Source organism: Castanea sativa, chromosome 6 (genome assembly GCF_040712315.1).
Source record: "Castanea sativa cultivar Marrone di Chiusa Pesio chromosome 6, ASM4071231v1".
In the NCBI taxonomy this organism is placed as follows: domain Eukaryota; kingdom Viridiplantae; phylum Streptophyta; class Magnoliopsida; order Fagales; family Fagaceae; genus Castanea; species Castanea sativa.
In genome coordinates this window covers 1729096-1747925 of record NC_134018.1, presented here as the reverse complement: position 1 = coordinate 1747925, position 18830 = coordinate 1729096, and the positions used below count along the sequence as shown (strand labels likewise).

General features: G+C 39.6%; 3 protein-coding genes across 3 annotated transcripts; all 3 read right to left on the bottom strand.

The window, feature by feature from the left end:
- Nucleotides 1-725: 725 nt before the first annotated feature.
- On the bottom strand, nucleotides 726-1088 carry LOC142638595 (uncharacterized). The gene has a single exon (XM_075812631.1). It carries the CDS (start codon nucleotides 1086-1088, stop codon nucleotides 726-728), a length of 363 nt encoding a protein of 120 aa, XP_075668746.1.
- Nucleotides 1089-12189: 11101 nt separating this feature from the next.
- On the bottom strand, nucleotides 12190-12852 carry LOC142638587 (uncharacterized). Its single transcript, XM_075812623.1, has one exon. The coding sequence runs from the start codon at nucleotides 12850-12852 to the stop codon at nucleotides 12190-12192; it is 663 nt and encodes a 220-aa protein (XP_075668738.1).
- Nucleotides 12853-12987: 135 nt separating this feature from the next.
- Nucleotides 12988-14679, bottom strand: LOC142638583 (uncharacterized). The gene is made up of 3 exons (XM_075812619.1): nucleotides 14353-14679; nucleotides 13823-14217; nucleotides 12988-13321 (listed from the first exon to the last, which is right to left on the bottom strand). The coding sequence occupies exons 1-3, from the start codon at nucleotides 14677-14679 to the stop codon at nucleotides 12988-12990; spliced, it is 1056 nt and encodes a 351-aa protein (XP_075668734.1).
- Between the last annotated feature and the right edge of the window lie 4151 nt (nucleotides 14680-18830).

Sequence of the window (18830 nt, the reverse complement as noted above, 5' to 3'; positions counted from 1 at the left end):
TTTTGGGTGATATCTCAGCTCATATGGTCAATCAAGATAAGATCGATATAAAAATGATAAGGAATTGGAGGATTCAATTGAAGGATCCGTTTCCTGGTCAATATGAACCTATTATACGTCCTGAATGAAAGATTTAGCATATACTCACACAACACCCACACCATTCATCCTTCATCATGACGGGATGCCACAGTTCAACTTCCATACTTGATCACTTCCACAAATTACTTATTCCAAATTAAGAAAACCGTTTTATAGACTTAATCTGAAAACATGTAAACAGTTTCCTTGCTTGCATCATCACATCCAGCAAAAACATTACATCATTACGAACACCCCCCTGCTGAAAATTTAACTCTTGGGCAACATTTGGATTGGGCTGAAACGTAGTGCGTCTGCATTTTAGCCTTTTTTTTTTTCCTTGACTCGCATCTGTTCCTGTTTATTAGCCATGAACAGTGATTTTAGGCTTATGAACAGTGATTTTAGGTGTGAACAATAACGTTTCACACGTTTAAAAATTATTTTGCTACAGCATTTTTCAGTTTTTAGTTGTATTCAAACGGACCTTTAATTGGTTTTATTTTAAGATTTTTTTTTATGAGGCAATCCTCCGGACATAGAAAAGTGATACCATTTTTATTATGCATAAATCACAAGATGCTCTAATAGAAGTAGTGAAAATTGTTGTCTCCTAAACTTATTGTTACAGAAGAAAACGTCTATCAGATGATGGGGCAGTAACTTGGATTCGGACTATAATCATAGACTTTCACTTCATATAACATGGGATATGGTGGATATTGAGGGCACATGGGAAACTGAGGACAGTACTCTATAGAACTTGTTGAAGATGTATTTTCGGGACTGCTTTGCTTCTTAACATCTTTCGGTTTTGGAGGATTCACTTCTAGTTCTTTTTTTACCTTCACTTCTTGCACGCTCCATAAAGCGGCATAGCAAAACTTCTTCCTTAACGAGCAGGTCAAGTTAGCAGAGTCAACACCTTCACCAATCACCACCAACTGATCTCTATCTGACCCTTCTATTGCTATCGAGTTAATCACATCTGCAAAATTGACGAACATTGTTATAAGTACTTTCTCCACACACACATATGTAGAGTGTTTGATCCTAACCAGTTGCTGTTGAGGCAATCTTCATGGCCTTGCTTCTGCATTTGTCACAGTTCATTTGCACCTTGATAACTAATTTTTGCTATAACGTAAGATAAAAAGCACGTACTTTAGTTCTAAATTTCTAATACACACATACAATTACACATTATACCAAAAGCTTTTGCTGTTTCTTAGAGGCTAGAGCTAAAAGTAAAATCAAGTTTCAGAGCTCGCTTGTTTTGCGTTTTAGGTATAACGAGTTTTACCTTCATGTTTTAGAGGAAGCAATAGCACGTGGCTTTTGTGAGAGGGCTTTAATGACTAACGAGCTTAATCCGTTTCTTTGGAGAAAGAAATAAACTGTTAAGTCTATTTATAGACGTGAGCTTAATGGAGGTAGACGTGGCAAAACAGCCGACAGGTCAGGTCAAATAAGTTCAGGTCAAAATGGATTATTTTCAAGTGGGCTAGAAATGGGTCAGATCAACTCGCACTTTACACATGATTTTTTTATTTAAAAAAAAAAAAGAATTTGTCACTCGATAAGCCATATAACAAATTATTTGGTGTGAAATGCATTAATTTGAATTTACTTTTCATATCAAGAATGATCTCGGCTCAACAAATTTATATTTGTTCAATAATTATAAAATTATACAAACTCCAACATTGCTAATCAAAATAAATAGCACAAACACGAATAAGTCTGGCCTACCTTTTGAAAATCTAATAAAAACAAACACATAAGTTCACTATTACTACACAATATGAACATTCTAAAATATGAAACAAAATTACAAATGCCCAATTGGATATCTAATTTGACAACAAAATAAAAACATGTAAAAAATTTAAAATATTGAAAACTAATTTTATAATATAATATTTTGAAAAATAATCTAATAGTTGCTTTTAATTTTAGATGCACTGTGATTAATACTCTATTTCAATTTGGGAATATACATCAAAATTTGATTATTTGCTTATTTATATTCATGATATCTTTCGTAAATACCAATTATTGTTAAGCAATATACACTCTTTAAAATATTATATTGTATTTTTAAAAGCCTTTTATTTTGGCAATGGATTGTTAAATAATAGGCCTGAATATGTATAATTTATGCAAATTTCATTGATATACTTTGGCTTTATTCTTTTCACACTTATGAATACTGCTCAGACATGTCTATAATTTCAAATTTATGTTTTTAAGTCTACTTCAACCAGTTTGTCTTGATATGTACTTTGTCATTTGATATTTAAAAATATTTACTTACCGCGTTATTCAAGCAGGAAGAATGCCTCATCTTTACTTATGGCATTGAATAATTCATTTGTTTTCATGCAATTAGATAAAAGTCTCACTTGTTTTCTTGAGGTCATTGTTTTTGAATGACGTTAAGTATAAATACATGTTCTTTTCGTCGTGTCATCGGAAAAATTTATGTTTTTTTTGAAAAAATAAAATAAATTAAGTGCATTATATTTATCAATTGAGTTTGGGTCGTGTAGTGTAAAGTTCATAACAAACAAGTAAACTAAAGTATGTCTTAATTTTTTTTTTACCAAAAAAAAAAAAAAGTTTTAAAAATGGGTCGGGTTACAGGTTAGCTACATTGGGTCAGATTGACTTGCAAAAAAAAACGAGTCAAGTCACGGGTCAATCTATTTTTTATTTAGGTAAAAAAAATATGGGATCGGGTTGGTTCAATGAATTCTAGCCTATTTTGCCATTAAGCACTAGAGTATTTTAAGCTCTAGCACTCCAAAAATGATAAGTGTTATTATTATTATTATTTTGAGTGATGTTATCTAAGTATATATTTCCGTATAATACATTGCATTTAGATTTTGGTTATTACCTATAGATTTTGTTGGGTTCTAAGACTTTAGATTTAAATGTATTAGAACTCTAATATGTAATGTTGGCAAACCATGACCAAAACGGTTTAGTCTTGTTTAGACGTGCTCAAATTATGTGTATTTTATGTAAAGTTGGAATCAAGTTACTGCAGGATTTATTGTGTAAATCTATCTGGCTCGATCGATCGAGAATTAAACTCGAAGGACCGAAAGTCGTGTAGATTGTTTTTTTTCCAACTCAGCCCAAGCCCATATGACGTGTAGGGTTTTATGTTTTGCCCTAGGTATAAAAAGGAAAGCCCTAGCCACGTTTTTAGAGTTGTTGTTGATGCTCTTTATGCTGTGTGTGTGAATCTCTTGTGAGATCTAGGGGTGTTTGCCTTCACATACACTTAAGGTTATCAAAATCTAAATTGATGTCAAGAGTTTGGTGATCAATTCAGTTGCAGATTCAAGAGCTCAAAGATATACAAGCGGGAGTGCTTGTGCTTGTTGGGAATCCAAGAAAGAAGTAGTCCATGGACTTGGAGTTGTCACATGGTCGTGATAGTAAGTTTCCTACTTGAGGTAGTAATAGGATGTTAGTGGTCTAATTCACTATTGTGTAAACTTCAATTCTTCCATAGTGGATTTAGTTTTACTTTGAGGATAGTTAGGTTAAATTCTCCTCAGGTTTTTTACCGGTTTGGTTTTCCTAGGTCATCATATTGTTGTATTATTTATTTTCCGCACTTTACAATAATATGATTGATATGTGTTAACCTAAATCTGCATAATTTACCTAAATTAATCACTTGACTAAATAACTAGGTTAATTTGGTTGTGTTTAAGAGGTCTAAAAACGTACAAGTGGTATTAGAGCAGGTAGCTCTTTTGTTGTATATCTTTTGATCTCTGAGCTGATCCTTGACCTCGGTTATCATAGAACACAGACACTCTCTTGTTATTCCTCTTCACTTTGATGGAAATAATTATGCTTATTGGAAAGTCAGGATGAAAGCATTCCTGAAATCCATTGATGAGAGAGTCTGGAACTCCGTTGAATATGGATGGGAGAAGTCCACTACTCCTGTGAGTGAGTGGCAAACTTCTCAGAAAGAACCAGCTGCTTTCAATTGCAAAACTATGAATGCTATCTTTAATGCTGTTTCTATAGAGGAATTTAAGAGAATCTCTAATGTTGAGGTTTCTCATACTGCTTGGATTGTCCTCCAGACTGTGCATGAAGACACAAAGGCAGTTAAAATTAATAAGTTACAACAATTAACTACTAGATTTGAAAGCATTAGGATGTCTGATGATGAATCTTTTGATAAATTTTATGCTAAGCTTAATGATATTGTTAATTCTGCATATAATCTGCGTGAAATCTATGATCAACCTAAAATTGTTAGGAAGATTCTTAGATCTTTGATTGAGGACTTTAGACCCAAAGTGACTGCCATCACTGAAAGCAAGGATGTAGACTCCATCCCTGTTGATGAACTTGTAGAATCTCTTCAGTCCTATGAAATGGACCTACGTAAGACTAGCAAATTTAAATCATTGGCTCTTAAGTCTGTTGATAATGTTGATGTAGTGGATTTGATGATACTCTCTTTGCTACAGAGATTGCCTATCTTGCCAAGAATTTTAGAAACTTTCTTAGGAACAACAACAAAAAGGAAAGAGGTAAGAACATTGCTGAACTTAGAAATTTTAGGAGAAATGATCCTACTAAGGTCAATAACACTGAAAAACCTAAAGAAAAAATAGGTCAACCTTCTAATAATTCTATGGGACAACAATGTTTTGGGTGTCAAGGGTATGGTCATATGAAATATGAATATCCTACATACTTGAGGTCTAAGGGTAAGGTTATGGTTGTAACCCTTAGTGATGATGAAGTTTCTAACAATAAATCTGGTAGTGATGAGGATGGAAACTTCATTGCCTTCATGGCTACTGCTATATTTGTTGAAAGTGTTGCTGTTGAGGAGAACCCTTCTGATGGGGAACTCTCTGAGGATGCAGATTTACAAGAAGCATACAATAAACTTTGCAAAGTTGCTGCAAAGGATGCTATGAGTGTTGATCTAGGCTTAAAGAAAATTGCATCTCTTGAACTTGATAAAAAGAATTTGCTTGTGAAACTATTTGATGCTAATGAATTGTTGAATAATGTAAAGACTGAGAACATGCTTTTACTTGATAAAGTTAAGAATTTGGAACATGATTTATCTATTGCTAGAGAACAAATTAATAAGTCTGCTAGTTCCAAACTTGATCATATGCTGAGTGTTCAAAAGTCTCATTCAGACAAAACTGGCTTAGGTTTTGTAGAAAGCATCTTTGTTTCTGAAACTCATTCCACAAACTTTGGTCCTTTTTCTGAGCCCCCTGTGAGTGAGGTTGTTAAACCTGTAGAAGTTACACCTACTAGGAAGATTAGGGTTAATCTTCAAGAGTCTAAACTTAAGACTTCTAATCCTTCTAAGAGTAAGTTGTATGATAGACCTGCATGGATTTGTCATTTTTGTGGAAAATCTGGACACATTCATCCAAACTGTTTCAAGTTGCAAGCTGCTAAGCGAGCAAATAAGCCAAAAGTGGTGAGTTGGTAAAGGTTTTAAACCTTTATTCCAATCTTGGAGTTGGAAATCATTCTAATGTGAATAAGAATTCCAATACTCAAGGTGCATTTAAAAAGCTTTGGATGCAAAAGGCTCAATCTAAGTGAGTTTTTCTGACATGGTCCTTGTGCTTCATTGCTCTACTCTTTGTGACTATTTTTTTTTTGGTTGTTTTTGTTTTTGCTTTCTTTGCTTGTCTAGGATTTGCATTACGTAACATTCAGGTATTTCATTTTAGGTTGTTTGTTTTTTGTTATTAAAAAAAAAAAGGTGAAAAGGGAAGCAAAATGTGTTTTGCATTATTTTTCTTGGATTTGATACCAAGGTTGGCCATATTATCTTTACTTAACATGTTTATGTACCTTGTTTAGCTTGGATGAGTTTATTTTATTGCACTTTACTAGCTTGAGCTTTGTAGTGCATGTTGTGTGGGAAGATGTTTATAGTTTTTGATCACATGATCTTGATCTTGAAGTCACATGTCTTTGATTATCGAATTTGAACTTATTGAGAAATGCATAAGTAACCATCTCACCACTGTTTATTAGCCAATCATAAACACCTTAGTGCATATCGTAAGATTTTGTGCGCGAGAAAGTGTAGTACATGCACAAAAAGAACATAAGGTGTAGCCTCGGTTTAAATGATAAAATTAGTGTGTACATTATTAGACTTTAATAATTTCAATCAATTAAAATTGGTGTGTACATTATCCTAGCTATTTTAATAAGTTTCTGATCAAATAAAATTGGTGTATATATTATGAGGCAAATCAAAAAACTTACATGATTGCAAGCTTTTATTCTAGGAGATGTGAGAGTTATTTGATGTAACTCTTTAGGTGATAGTCTCTTTCGAATTTATGTGATGAATTTTGTAGAAATTGTGCTTAATTACTATTCACATATCACCTCACATGTATCTCAAGCTTTTGTTAGTTGCACACACTACACAAGTTACTCTTTACTAAACTTTGTACATGTTATTGTGTGTGATATTATTTTGGCCAACCAAGTTTGAGAATTCGTTGAGTTTTATGCAAAACATGTTTGTTGTTTGGGATTTTAAGGATAATTTATGGAAACTCTAATTTTTGAGAAAACTGGATTCAAAACAAGTGTTTTTAAAAAGCATTTCATCTCATACTTATACATTTTATTCATAAAATTCAATGCTTTGAGGAGTTTTTGCATAAAATTGTTTTGATTTTCAAAATTGTTTTTTCCAGAATTTCGATCGATTAAATCTATTTCTCGACCGATCAAATTTGCGATTAAAATTTTGGTCAGCCTCTGTCTGTTTTGATCGATGCTCGATTGGTGCTAGATCAATCGAAGCATTTTCGATCGATTGAACCTAATTTTCGATCAATCGAAAGTCGTATATAAAGTTTTTTTAAAACCTTTTGTTTCTCACGTGTTTAAACACTTTTCAAATTTTTTAAACTTTTTCTCTCTCTATCCGATCGGTCAAGGCTTCTAATCAATATTTTTTGTCGTTTTCCTTCAATCTTTTTGCAAGGCCGATAAGACCATATTACCCTTCATTTTTCATTTATTTTCACTTTTCATGCATTAAATCATGCATAGTTTTGTAAATTTTGAACTAAGGAATTTTGGAATTTTTGTTGAATCAAGCCTTTTCTTTTAAAATTGATCATTGGGTTTTTGTTGTGGTATGCTATAAACATGATTCTAATGAATTAATTTGATAAATTTGGTGGTTTGTGAAAAATTGGAAATTCTAGGGCTTGAAACTACCTGAATTGGGGATTTTGTTCTGATGAAGCAAAATATCATTAGTCGATGAGAGTTCGTCCAGATGATGCCGGTCACGCTCCTGCGCCTCGATGGAGGCAAAAGTTCCTTCAATTGGTCACCAGTGTGGTGCCTGCCACAACGCCTCCGATGCCAAAGTTAGCACAAAAGAAGGTTTATAATAAAAGAATCACTTCGCATCTAATATAATTGTGTTGGTATATGTACCTTGTGTTGGAGGTGTGAAGGCTTTATATACCTTCTTCTAGATTCTAGCCGTTGCGGCATTAATTCCTTGCTTTATGACGCTCCCAGCCGAGTAATGGATCTTTAATACGCCTCCAATGGTTTATCCAGCTTGTGTTGTAACCGCCCAAGGTATTACTGGCGGCATTGAATAATTTTGGTATCCTCTTCAATGACGTGGCAGTATTATGTTCGTCAAAAGGGGTGGTGTTGTCTGCAGTATTAGGTTCGTCCGTGATCCCTCTCGTCAGTCCCATCAGATGCCCCCAGATTTTGCGGTCGTCGTGACATGTCATGTCGACCACAGAATGCGAAAGGTTTATTAAACTGCATGCGACTCTTGGGAATTCGTGTCATAATAAAGGTGTAGTGGCGGCGCCATACTGGTTGTGGCCATGTGGCGCTTAATGGTGGGTGCAGTTACTATTCCCCTTGTGCGACCCTTGGGTTTCCCGCCGATTTTCGGTTTTTCTGGGCTTTGTTTTTTTTTAAATTAAAACTCCCTCTTTCCTCCTTCTCTTTGCTTTTCACCTTCTTAGACTCCCTATTTGTGCTCCGAGCCTCCCTATCTCTTTGATTTTTTTGCAAACCAGTGCGCACCCCCATCTTTCCAATTTCTTCTGTAAGCTGGTGTGAGGCGGGGTCTCCTACTTTCTCCATTCAAGGTATGCCCTTCTTTTCCCCTTTTCGATTCTTCCTCGTTCTTTTTCTTCTTTACGGTGAATTTATGATATCTCCCCTTTTTCTCTTTTTTTTTTTAAGCTTCTTTGGTCTTTATATGATAGGTAGTTCTGAGGTTTGGACTATTTGCCCCTCAATTTCTTTCCTTTTTGCGCGCTTAGGAGGGTTTCTAGGTGTTTTTCCAAATCTTGAGGATTTTTTTTTGAGGGTAACGGCTTGGGAGTCGTAGTGGCCGATTTGTTGCCATTGCTTCATCAGTCCGTCAATTGGTTCGAGGATTTGTTAAGGGAGTGGGTAGAGATGTTTGAGGTGAGGACTAGTGAACTTGAGACCAGGTTGTCGTCTAGTGACGACCCGGTGGAGGGAGATACAATCGTTTCTACCTTTCGGGAAGCTAGGGCTTTCCATGCCCTTAGAGAGGTATGTGGGCTGGATCCTGAGACGCTGAGCCGATTTAGGGATAGGTTCCAATTCCCAGAGCGGGTTAGGGTTCGTTTGCCCAATAAGGAGGATCGGGCCTGCCATTCCTTTCCTGGAGAGGTCTGTTTTTATGAGTCTTCTTTCATCTGTGGGCTGAGGTTCCCGGTTCATCCTTTTTTTATGGAGCTGTTAGACTGCTATGGTATTGCTCCGGGGCAGCTCATGCCCAACTCCTGGAGAATAGTGGTCAGCTGTATGGGATATGGCTGGCCGCTACGGATGGTGGAGAGCTTAGGGTGGACGAGCTCACCTACTTGTACTGTTTGAAGGAGTCCAAGGAATTCGGGTACTATGAGCTAGTCCCTTGGGAAAAGAGGACCAGGATCGTCCGAAATTTACCTTCTTCTTTTAGGTATTGGAAGTCCCAGTTTTTCTTTGTGTTAGGGGATGATTTTGAAACCCCCTCCAGAGGGGTTTGGGGTGAACTCCCGAGGCTATCTCGTCAGTGGAGGACCCCTACCTTAGGTGCGTCATTATTTATTCTCGTCATTTGAGTTTCATGGTGTTCGCTTTTTTTGGTTTTTAATTTCTCCGTCCATTTTTTTGTGCAGTCAAGAGGAGCCTTAAGCTCAAGAGCCAGCATAAGGAGCGAGTGAAGAAGGCAATCGAATACGCGCAGATGATCGAAGATTGGGACGACCTAGTGGACCTGAGAACTCTTGCGTCCTATTGCCTCGGCCCAGAGCCTTCTGCTTTCATCTTGCGTAACCTCAGGATTAAGGGGAAAAAAAGTAAGTGGATGCTTCATCTGCGCCGGGTTTTCTTGCACATGTATATGTGTGTGTGTAAATATATATATGTATGTATATTATTATTGGTTTTTTTTTTACAAGTGTTTCCCTCTTGCAGAGATGACGACCAAATTTAACAAAGGTATGTATGATAAGATGAGGGCCAAGAAGGACGAGCCGTTGTCCCATCTCGGGAAGAACGTGGTTCGTATCACTGGGAAGGGCCCTCCCGTCACTTCAGCCGCTTCTGTCACCCACCTTGCCTCCGGGACTGATACGACGAGGTCTGCTTCTCCCGTTGCTTCCATTGAGGAGATCCCTACTCCTGCCTCAAAAAAGTAGTGAACCTCAGATAAGGGGAAGGAGAAAGCTGATTATCGCTCGTCCTCGATCTGGGACGATAAAAAATTGGCAGTGGACAGGGCTCGTGAGATTTTGACGGCGGAGGACTTGAGGGTCTTTTCGAGTTCGTCAACAAAGGACCTTATGGGTCGTTATCTCCACAAGCTAGTCCAGGTAATGCTCTTGTACCAATTTTATTTCTTGGTGTCCGTCTTTCCTCTTCTTCTTTTTTTTTTTTTTTTTAGGTGCCCTTTGTATTTTGGGCTTAAATTTCAGAACAATTTTGTTCTTATTTTGAGAACACTACCTTTGGGTCCGATGTTTCAGGGCTCTTGGATGGAAAAGTAATTACTTACTGCTCTGGTTTTTGTAACTGCCTGCTTTGTTGTCTTCATGTGCGTGGTATGTTGCACTTGTTCTCCCTTCCAATGATCTTGCACTTAGGCTCCCCTTTTTTTTGTGAGATAATATCTTCATCTCGTCGGTCACGTACATCCGTCAAGGCGGGGTCTTTATTACTTAGACTCTTTTTTTTTTTTGAGATAATCTTTTTATCTTTTCAGTAATGTACATCCGTCAGGGCGGAATCTTATTACTTAGAATTTTTTTTGAGATAATCTTTTTATCTCGTCAGTAATGTATATTTGTCAGGGTGAAATCTTATTATTTAGACTTTTTTCGAGATAATCTTTTTATCTCGTCAGTAATGTACATCCGTCAAGGCGGAATCTTATTACTTAGACTTTTTTCGAGATAATCTTTTTATCTCATCAGTAATGTACATCTGTCAGGGCGGATCTTATTACTTAGACTTTTTTTGAGATAATCTTTTTATCTCGTCAGTAATGTACATCCGTCAGGGCGAAATCTTATTACTTAGAATTTTTTGGAGATAATCTTTTTATCTCGTCAGTAATGTACATCCTTCAGGGCAAAATCTTATTACTTAGACTTTTTTTGAGATAATCTTTTTATCTCGTCAGTAATTTACATCCGTCAGGGCGGAATCTTATTACTTAGACTTTTTTTGAGATAATCTTTTTATCTCGTCCTTGTGACCTGGTCTGTTAGCACGAATATATTGGAAAAGCAATGCTTTTATTAATTTCAAAAAGTGAATACATTAGTTTGTTACACCCTTTGGTGGTACTTCTTCAAGTGCTCAATGTTCCATGGTCGAGGAAGTCTTTTCCTGTCCAAGGTTTCCAGGTGATAATTGCCTTGCCTGGAATAATGGGTAACTTGGTATGGTCCTTCCCATGTGGGGCCGAGTTTTCCTTGGGTAGAGTCTCTAGTTGCCGTAGTGACCTTACGCAGGACGAGGTCGCCTATGTCAAGTCGCCTGAGCCTCACCCTCCTATTATAGTATTCGATCATTTTCTTCTAGTATTTCATCATCCTGTCAGAAGCTCTGTCTCTTACTTCGTCTAGGCAATCCAAGTTCACTTGCAATTGTTTGTTATTATTTTCTTCGTGGAATGCTTCTTGTCTGATGCTGGCTACTACTACTTTGACCGGGATTACTGCTTCAGTGCCATATGTAAGCCTGAATGGGGTTTCGCCCGTCGGGGTTCTCGCCGTGGTTCTATAGGCCCATAATACATTGGGCAATTCTTCTGGCTAGGCACCCTTCGCGTCATCCAGTTTGGTTTTAATTATCTGGAGCAATGTTCGGTTTGTCACTTTTGTCTACCCGTTTGCCTGTGGATGCCCAAGGGACGAGAACTGGTTTCTGATGTTGAGGCCGGAGCAGAAATCCTTGAAGCCTTGGTTTTCAAACTGCCGCCGTGGGATCCCGAACCTGCAGATTATATTTTTCCACATGAAGCTTCGGATTCATCCTTCGGTGATGGTTGCCGTTACCTCTGCTTCACCCCATTTTGTAAAGTAATCAATTGCATCAAGTAGGAATCTTACCTGACCTTTACTCGGGGGTAGTGGTCCGACGATGTTGATTCCTCATTGTGCGAATGGCCACGGGAACGATATTGTTGTCAATTTCTCTGCTGGAAGTCGTTGGATGTTCCCAAATCTCTGACACTTGTCACAATTCTTGACAAGTTCTACTGCATCAGCTTGGACAGTTGGCCAGAATAACCTGTTCGAATGAATTTGCTTACCAAGGACCTGGGGCCAACGTGATCTCCGCAAACACCTTCGTGTATTTCTTCCAGGATGTACCTAGCTTCATCTTTGTCGACACACTTCAAGTAGGGCAGGGAGTAGCCTCTTTTGTATAGGTGGTCATTTAGAATCGTGAACTTGGTTGCTCTCTGCTTGATTTTCCTGGCCTCCTTGGCATCCTAGGGGAGGTGTCCGTCTTGGAGGAAGGACCCGATCGGCGTCATCCAGCTGTTTATGCTCTGGATTGCGAATGTCGAGATTTCTTCGATATTGGGCGTTTTTGCATCTCCATGCTCAGCTCCGTGCACGCCGGTTCTTCTTCGGAGGAGGCTATTTTTGCAATCTCGTCTGCTTCCATATTTTGGCCTCTTGGGATCTGCACAAACTCCAATTTGTCAAACTCTTGGGCCAAATGTTTCGCCATCTTGAGGTATTTCTGCATTCTTTCCTCATTTACTTCGTACTCCTCTCTAATTTTTCCTATTACTAGCTTCGAGTCATTTTGAACAAGCAGATTTTTTGCTCCAAGTGCCTTCCCGAGTCTTAGCCCTATCAATATTCCTTCGTACTCCGCTTCGTTATTGGTGGCTGGGAACTTAAGTCGAACTCCATATCTGAGCTTTTCTCCGTCGGGGGTGATTATGATAACCCCTACTCCTCCTCTTTTTTGGGCTGATGAACCATCAGTTTGGATTGTCCACTGTTCTGTTGCAACCCCACAGTCGTCATCGTCGTTTGGGGTGAACTCGACAATGAAATCTACTAAAGCTTGGGCCTTGATGGCAGTTCTGGGAAGGTACTCAATGTCGAACTGGCTAAGTTCGATTGGCCACTGTACCATTCTCTCTGCTGCCTCAGGTTTGTTCATGGATTTCCTGATCGGTTGATCCGTCATTACTAGGATTGGATGTGCTTCGAAGTATGGTCGCAACTTCCGTGAAGCTACTATCAAAGCGAATGCAATTTTTTCAATCCTAGGGTACTTGGCTTCTGCTCCCTGGAGGGCTTGACTGATGTAGTAAACTGGAAGCTACTTCTTATCTTCCTTTCGAATCAGGGCTGTGCTGACGGCCGTGGCTGATGCTGCTAGGTATAGATAAATGCTTTCCCCTTCCTTTGACAAACTTAGTAGGGGCGGATTGCTCAGGTAATGTTTGAGCTCTTGAAACGCTGCTTCGCATTTGTCAGTCCAAGCGAAAGCTTGCTTTAACGTCTTGAAAAAGGGTAAGCATTTGTCCGTTGCTTTGGAGACGAACCTATTCAATGCAACAATCCTCCCTGTGAGCTTCTGGACCTCTTTGACGGACTTTGGCGACGTCATGTTGAGTATTGCTTGTACCTTCTCCGGATTTGCTTCTATCCTTCTGTGGGACACCATGAATCCCAAGAATTATCCTGAGACTACCCCAAAAATACACTTACTGGGATTCAACTTCATCTGATATTTTCTAAGGGTGTTAAATGTTTCTTTCAAATCGTCTAGGTGCGTCAATTCCCTTTTGCTCTTGACGAGCATATCGTCCACATATACCTCCATGTTTCTGCCGATCTACTTGTTGAACATCTTGTTTACTAATCTTTGGTACGTTGCCCTTACATTCTTCAGTCCAAAGGGCATTACCTTATAGCAGTAGAGCCCATGGCTTGTGATGAAGGCGGTATTTTTTTTTTTATCTTCCTCAGCCATCTTTATCTAGTTGTATCCTGAAAAGGCATCCATGAACATCAGTAGCTTATGTCCGGCCGTTGAATCTGCCAGCTGGTCTATCTTAGGCAGGGGGAAACTATCTTTTGGGCAAGCCTTGTTTAGATCCGTGAAATCTACACACATTCTCCATTTTCCATTCGTTTTTTTTTTTACCAACACGACGTTGGCCAGCCACTCGGGATAATACACTTCCCTGATTAAGTCTGCCTGCAACAACTTGTTAACTTCGTTGGTGATCGCCTGGCTTCGTTCGGGGGCAAAGACTCGGCGTCTCTGTTGGACTGGCTTTTTCCATGGATCTACGTTCAACTTGTGCTGAATGACCTGGCGTGATATGTTGGGTATATCCTCGTGACTCCATGCAAAGACATCCAGATTTTCCTTGAGGAATTGAATGAGCTTCGTCCTCATTTCGGGACTTAATGTTGTTCCTATCCTCGTCGTCTTGGCGATCTCTCCCTCGACGAGCTCCACCGCTTCCAAAGCCTCTACTTTGTCTTCTTTTTCCTTCTCAATTGTCCATGCGTGGTTCTCCTTCGTAGCCAATACAACCTGGTAGCATTCCCTGGCCAGGACCTGATCCCCTTTCACTTCGCCGACACCGTCCTCAGTTGGGAATTTCACCTTTAGGCAGTAGGTGGACGTGACCGCCTTTCACCTGTTGAGCGTGGGTCTGCCAATGATTACATTATATGAGAACGGGCAATCTACCACCAGGAAGTCCAACTGATGGGTCTGCTGCTTTGGGTAGGTTCCTATTATGACTTTTAGTGTCACTATGCCCTTAGGGTACACCTTGTCCCCGCTGAAGCTGACGAGAAGGGAGTCGAAGGGACGCAATCTTCCAAGATCTAGTTTCAATTTTTGGAAGGCAGGCAAGTACATGATGTCTGCGGAGCTGCCATTGTCTATAAGGATCCTCTGGGTGTTAAATCCTCCGATTGTAAGCGTTATAACCAGGGGGTCATTATGTGGCTGCCTTACTCCCCGAGAATCCTCTTCGTTGAAAAACATGTCCTGATTTTTTCGTCTCTGCTTGAATGGGGGTTTCCATATGGACGCTATTCACTTGTCTCTGGCTTGCTTTCTTGAGGGACTTGCACGACCCCCCGTGAATGGCCTTCCTGCGATCGTATGTATTTCCCCAATCACATCTTGTGGTGGTTGGGAATGGCAGACCCCATTCTTTGACGAAGACTCGTGCTGGCCCTTGTCGTCGTCTCTAAACCTGTTGGATTCTCCCTTCTTCACATATTTCTGTAGTTTTCCTTTCTGTATCAACTCCTCTATCTATCCTTTCAGGTCTCTGCAATGCTCCGTGTAATGGCCATGATCCTTGTGGAATCTGCAGTATTTGTTCTTGTCCCACACGTTAGGGGACGAATGCAAAGGTCTAGGCCACTAAAGGTAATGTTGATCTTGAATCTGTGTCAAAATTTTGTCAACAAGCATAATCAGAGGGGTGAATTTTACTGTTCGGGGAGCTTTTTCGTCCTTTCGTTTATCTACGTCACTTCCTCGACGACTTGGGCGCTCCCTTTTTTGCCCCTACGTTTGTCTTCATTCCTTCCCTCCTTTTTCGGTCTTTCCTTGTCCACAATGGCTGCCAGTGCGTCCTCGGCATTCATATACTTTTGGGCCTTCAGGAGCATCTCTGCCATTGTCCGAGGCAGATTCTTTGCCAGCGAGACGACGAATTCTTGGGACCTAAGCCCTGCTTTAAATGTCGTCAGTTGTACCTTGTTGTCTGCATTGTCCACCTCTAGGGTCTCTCGAGTGAAGCGTTTCATGTATGACCGCAAGGTCTCTTTCTCCCCTTGCTTAATAGTGAGTAGGTGATCCGCTGGTCTCTTAGGGTGTTGCCCTACGATGAAATGGCGCAGAAAGGCGCTACTGAATTGTTCGAAGCTGTCAATAGATGAGGTGGGCAGTCTCGTGAACCATTCTCTTCCAGCTCCCTTCAGCGTAGTCGGGAAGAAATGACACATTATTTCATCAGGGGGCTGTTGAAGACCCAGTGTCATCTTGAATGTATTGAGGTGATCTTAGGGATCCTTAAGCCCATCAAAAGGTTCGAGTTGAGGCAACCGAAACTTTGCTGGTATTGGTCGTTCTAAGACTGCCATAGTAAAGGGAGAGTCCGTTGCCCTAACCATTCTATCTAGGCTTCGATTCGTCTTCTCCTTGATGGCATTTCTCAACTCATCCATCTCCTTTCTCATTTCCTGGAGGAGATCAGAATGCTGTTCCTCCGGAGTAATGGTCCTTCGTCGGTCAGTTCTCCCATGGCTATCTCCTTCATCCTCTTGGACTGCTCTTGATCGGTTCTCCTCCTGTTGAAGCCTTTGTCTCATCTCCTGATTCTACCTAGTAAGTTCTTTGACAGTGGCCGCAAAAGCTTGAACTTGCTGAGCCAGGGCTGCTGAGCCTTGGTTGGATTCCATCTGGATATCGAAGTTGGTAGGAACTGCACTTTCGGATCGTAGTACGAGAACGTCGTCCCCACAGACGGCGCCAAACTGATGAAGCAAAATCTCGTCAGTTGATGAGGGTTCATCTAGATGATGTCGGTCACGCTCCTGCACCTCAACAAAGGCAAAAGTTCCTTCAATTGGTCACCGGTGTGGTGCTTGCCACAACGTCTCCGATGCCAAAGTCAGTGCAAAACAAGGTTTATAATAAAAGAATCACTTCGCATCTAATATAATTGTGTTGGTATCTGTACCTTGTGTTGGAGGTGTGAAGGCTTTATATACCTTCTTATGGATTCTAGCCGTTGTGGCATTAATTCCTTACTTAATTACGCTCCTAGCCGAATAATGGGTCCTTAATACGCCTCCAACGGTCTATCCAGCTGGTGTTGTAACCGTCCAAGGTATTACTGGCGGCATTGAATGATTTTGGTATCCTTGGCAATGATGTGGCAGTATTATGTTCGTCAAAAGGGGTGGTGTCGTCTGCAGTATTAGGTTCGTCCGTGATCCCTCTCGTCAGTCCCATCATGTTCAATTAGGTTTAATTTGATGAAATTGTCTTGTTAGATTGATTCATATGATCATTATTTTGTGTTCTCTATCTTGTTTAATGATCAATTGGCCAATTTCTTGAAAATTGTACAAGTGGTTTTTCAAAATTTTGGGGTTTTTGATATAAACTCTATGCTCAAGCCAATTTTGTGATTTTAAAGCTAAATTGAACTTATTTACACTGCTTTAGAGCATGCATCATGTGTTGATATTGTTCATGCATCATATAGAATTGTTATTTCTATATTTTTTTTATGCTATCTTGCAGTCTGCCCTTGGACTTTTTTTTTTCTTTTGTTTCTTTTTGGTTCTTTTGTGTGTCTTGTCTTTACCTTAGCACCAAGCCTAGGAGGACTAGAGCCAACAGGAAACCCTCCTCCTCTTCTGCTCCATCCTTTGAGAGTGAGAGATTCTTAAGTGAGAAACACTAAGAGACCTATGAGACGCTCAACCTTAAGAGGAACATTTGGCCTAAGAGGAAAGTTTTGTTGAACAAGCTAGATGGTGAGATTAGACGTAACTTTGAGTGTAGGGGCTGGTTGCCATTGTTGGATGTTTCTCATCCACCTCCGGCTAAACTGATTAGAGAGTTTTACTCAAACCTCTCTATCCACGTCTATGATTCCAACACTTTAGTTAAGAGTTGGATACGAGGTGAAGAGTACACCATTACTCCTTTGGTAGTGGCTAATGCTCTTGGGGTACCTGTGGTCCAGCATCCTATCTACCCTTATGGTGAGTCTCCTCCCCTAGACGACATCATGTCTTACATCACTGGGTCTTCTATCCAGTGGGGCTCTAATCCTCGGATCACTACTACTGAGCTCACTGAGGTGCACTATCTTTTCTTTAGGATTGCTTGTCATTCTTTGTGGCTTATCTCTTGTCTGCACACCATCCCTATTGAGCGATGTGTGTTTCTGTATGCCCTTGTTACTGATGCTCCTATTAGTTTTCCTCATCTGTTTCTTCGTTCTTTGAATGAGGTTTATAGAAGTAGTTCTACTGCCCATGCTCTTTTCTTTTTTGTTTTTATTCACCAGATTCTTTTACATCTTGGTTTAGAGGATTTTCCTGCGTCTGAGCCTGTTCATATTATCGCTCCTATAGGTGCCACATTTCTTAGGCAGATGGTTGCTCAGATGAGAGCAAGCTCTAAATGCCCTAGAGTTGAGACTTTTGGTGTCGCACCTTCTCCTCCTCCTCCTCCCTCCTCTACAAGTGATACTTCTGTTGAGGCGTCTGTCGATCTTGTTGCTGCTGTTGCTGATGTTCCTTCGCCTTCTACTTCGGATGATTCAGACATTCGTCGTATGTTGGGGACTGTCATGACTATTCAGGCGGCTTATGGTCAGTTTTTGGTGGACATGTTTGATGAGCTTTCGTGCTTTGCGAGTGGATTTGGAGAGTATTAGACCACCACCTCCTTTTGTTGATAAGTGAGTATCCTTTGGCAATTCGTCACAAAAAGGGGGAGTACATATGTTGTAGAGAGGTGTTTTTGATGTTAGGGGGAGATTTCAATGTTTTGGAGGTATGGAGTTTTTAGATTGTATCTAGGTACTTCATTCTATATTTACATTTTTGGCTCATGATGTTTTGTGTTTGGGTTATCCATGATAGGCGGAGATACTTTGTTTTTATATGTTTCTTGTTTCACATTGGTTATTGATTTATATTTATGAGGTCGTTCATGATATATGCCTTTATTTTGTGTTATGTGAAATCAAGAAGTTATATTTTGTGTTACTTATATTTTCCACACATGCGTTTATGTGTTTGTTAAGTGTTACATGAATATACATGTTGATTCAGTTGTGTTGCTGTCTACACCGATGGATAGTAGTTAGGTTGAATTTGTTATGTTGGGCTATGTTTTTGTAATGGGCTATTTTTATGTAAACATTGAGCACTTTATTATGTTTGTATTTTGTCACGGATTGCCAAAGGGGGAGTTTGTTGGGTTCTAAGACTTTAGGTTTAAATGTATTAGAACTCTAATTTGTAATGTTAGCAAACCATGATCAAAACGATTTAGTCTTGTTTAGACGTGCTCAAAGTATGTGTATTTTATGCACTGTGTAAATCTGCCTGTCCTGATCAATCGAAAATTAAACTAGACCGATCGAAAGTCGTGCA

Excerpts from the sequence above, each read along its gene's own strand:
- LOC142638595 (XM_075812631.1), bottom strand. The coding sequence starts at position 1,088 with ATGTTCGTCAATTTTGCAGATGTGATTAACTCGATAGCAATAGAAGGG.
- LOC142638587 (XM_075812623.1), bottom strand. The coding sequence starts at position 12,852 with ATGACGGATCAACCGATCAGGAAATCCATGAACAAACCTGAGGCAGCA.
- LOC142638583 (XM_075812619.1), bottom strand. The coding sequence starts at position 14,679 with ATGTTTTTCAACGAAGAGGATTCTCGGGGAGTAAGGCAGCCACATAAT. Across the intron at positions 14,218-14,352 it reads ATTGCCCGTTCTCATATAAT|GTTGTATTGGCTACGAAGGA; the intron begins GTAATCATTGGC and ends GAATGCTACCAG. Across the intron at positions 13,322-13,822 it reads GAGTGGCTGGCCAACGTCGT|AAGGATAGAAGCAAATCCGG; the intron begins GTTGGTAAAAAA and ends GGTGTCCCACAG.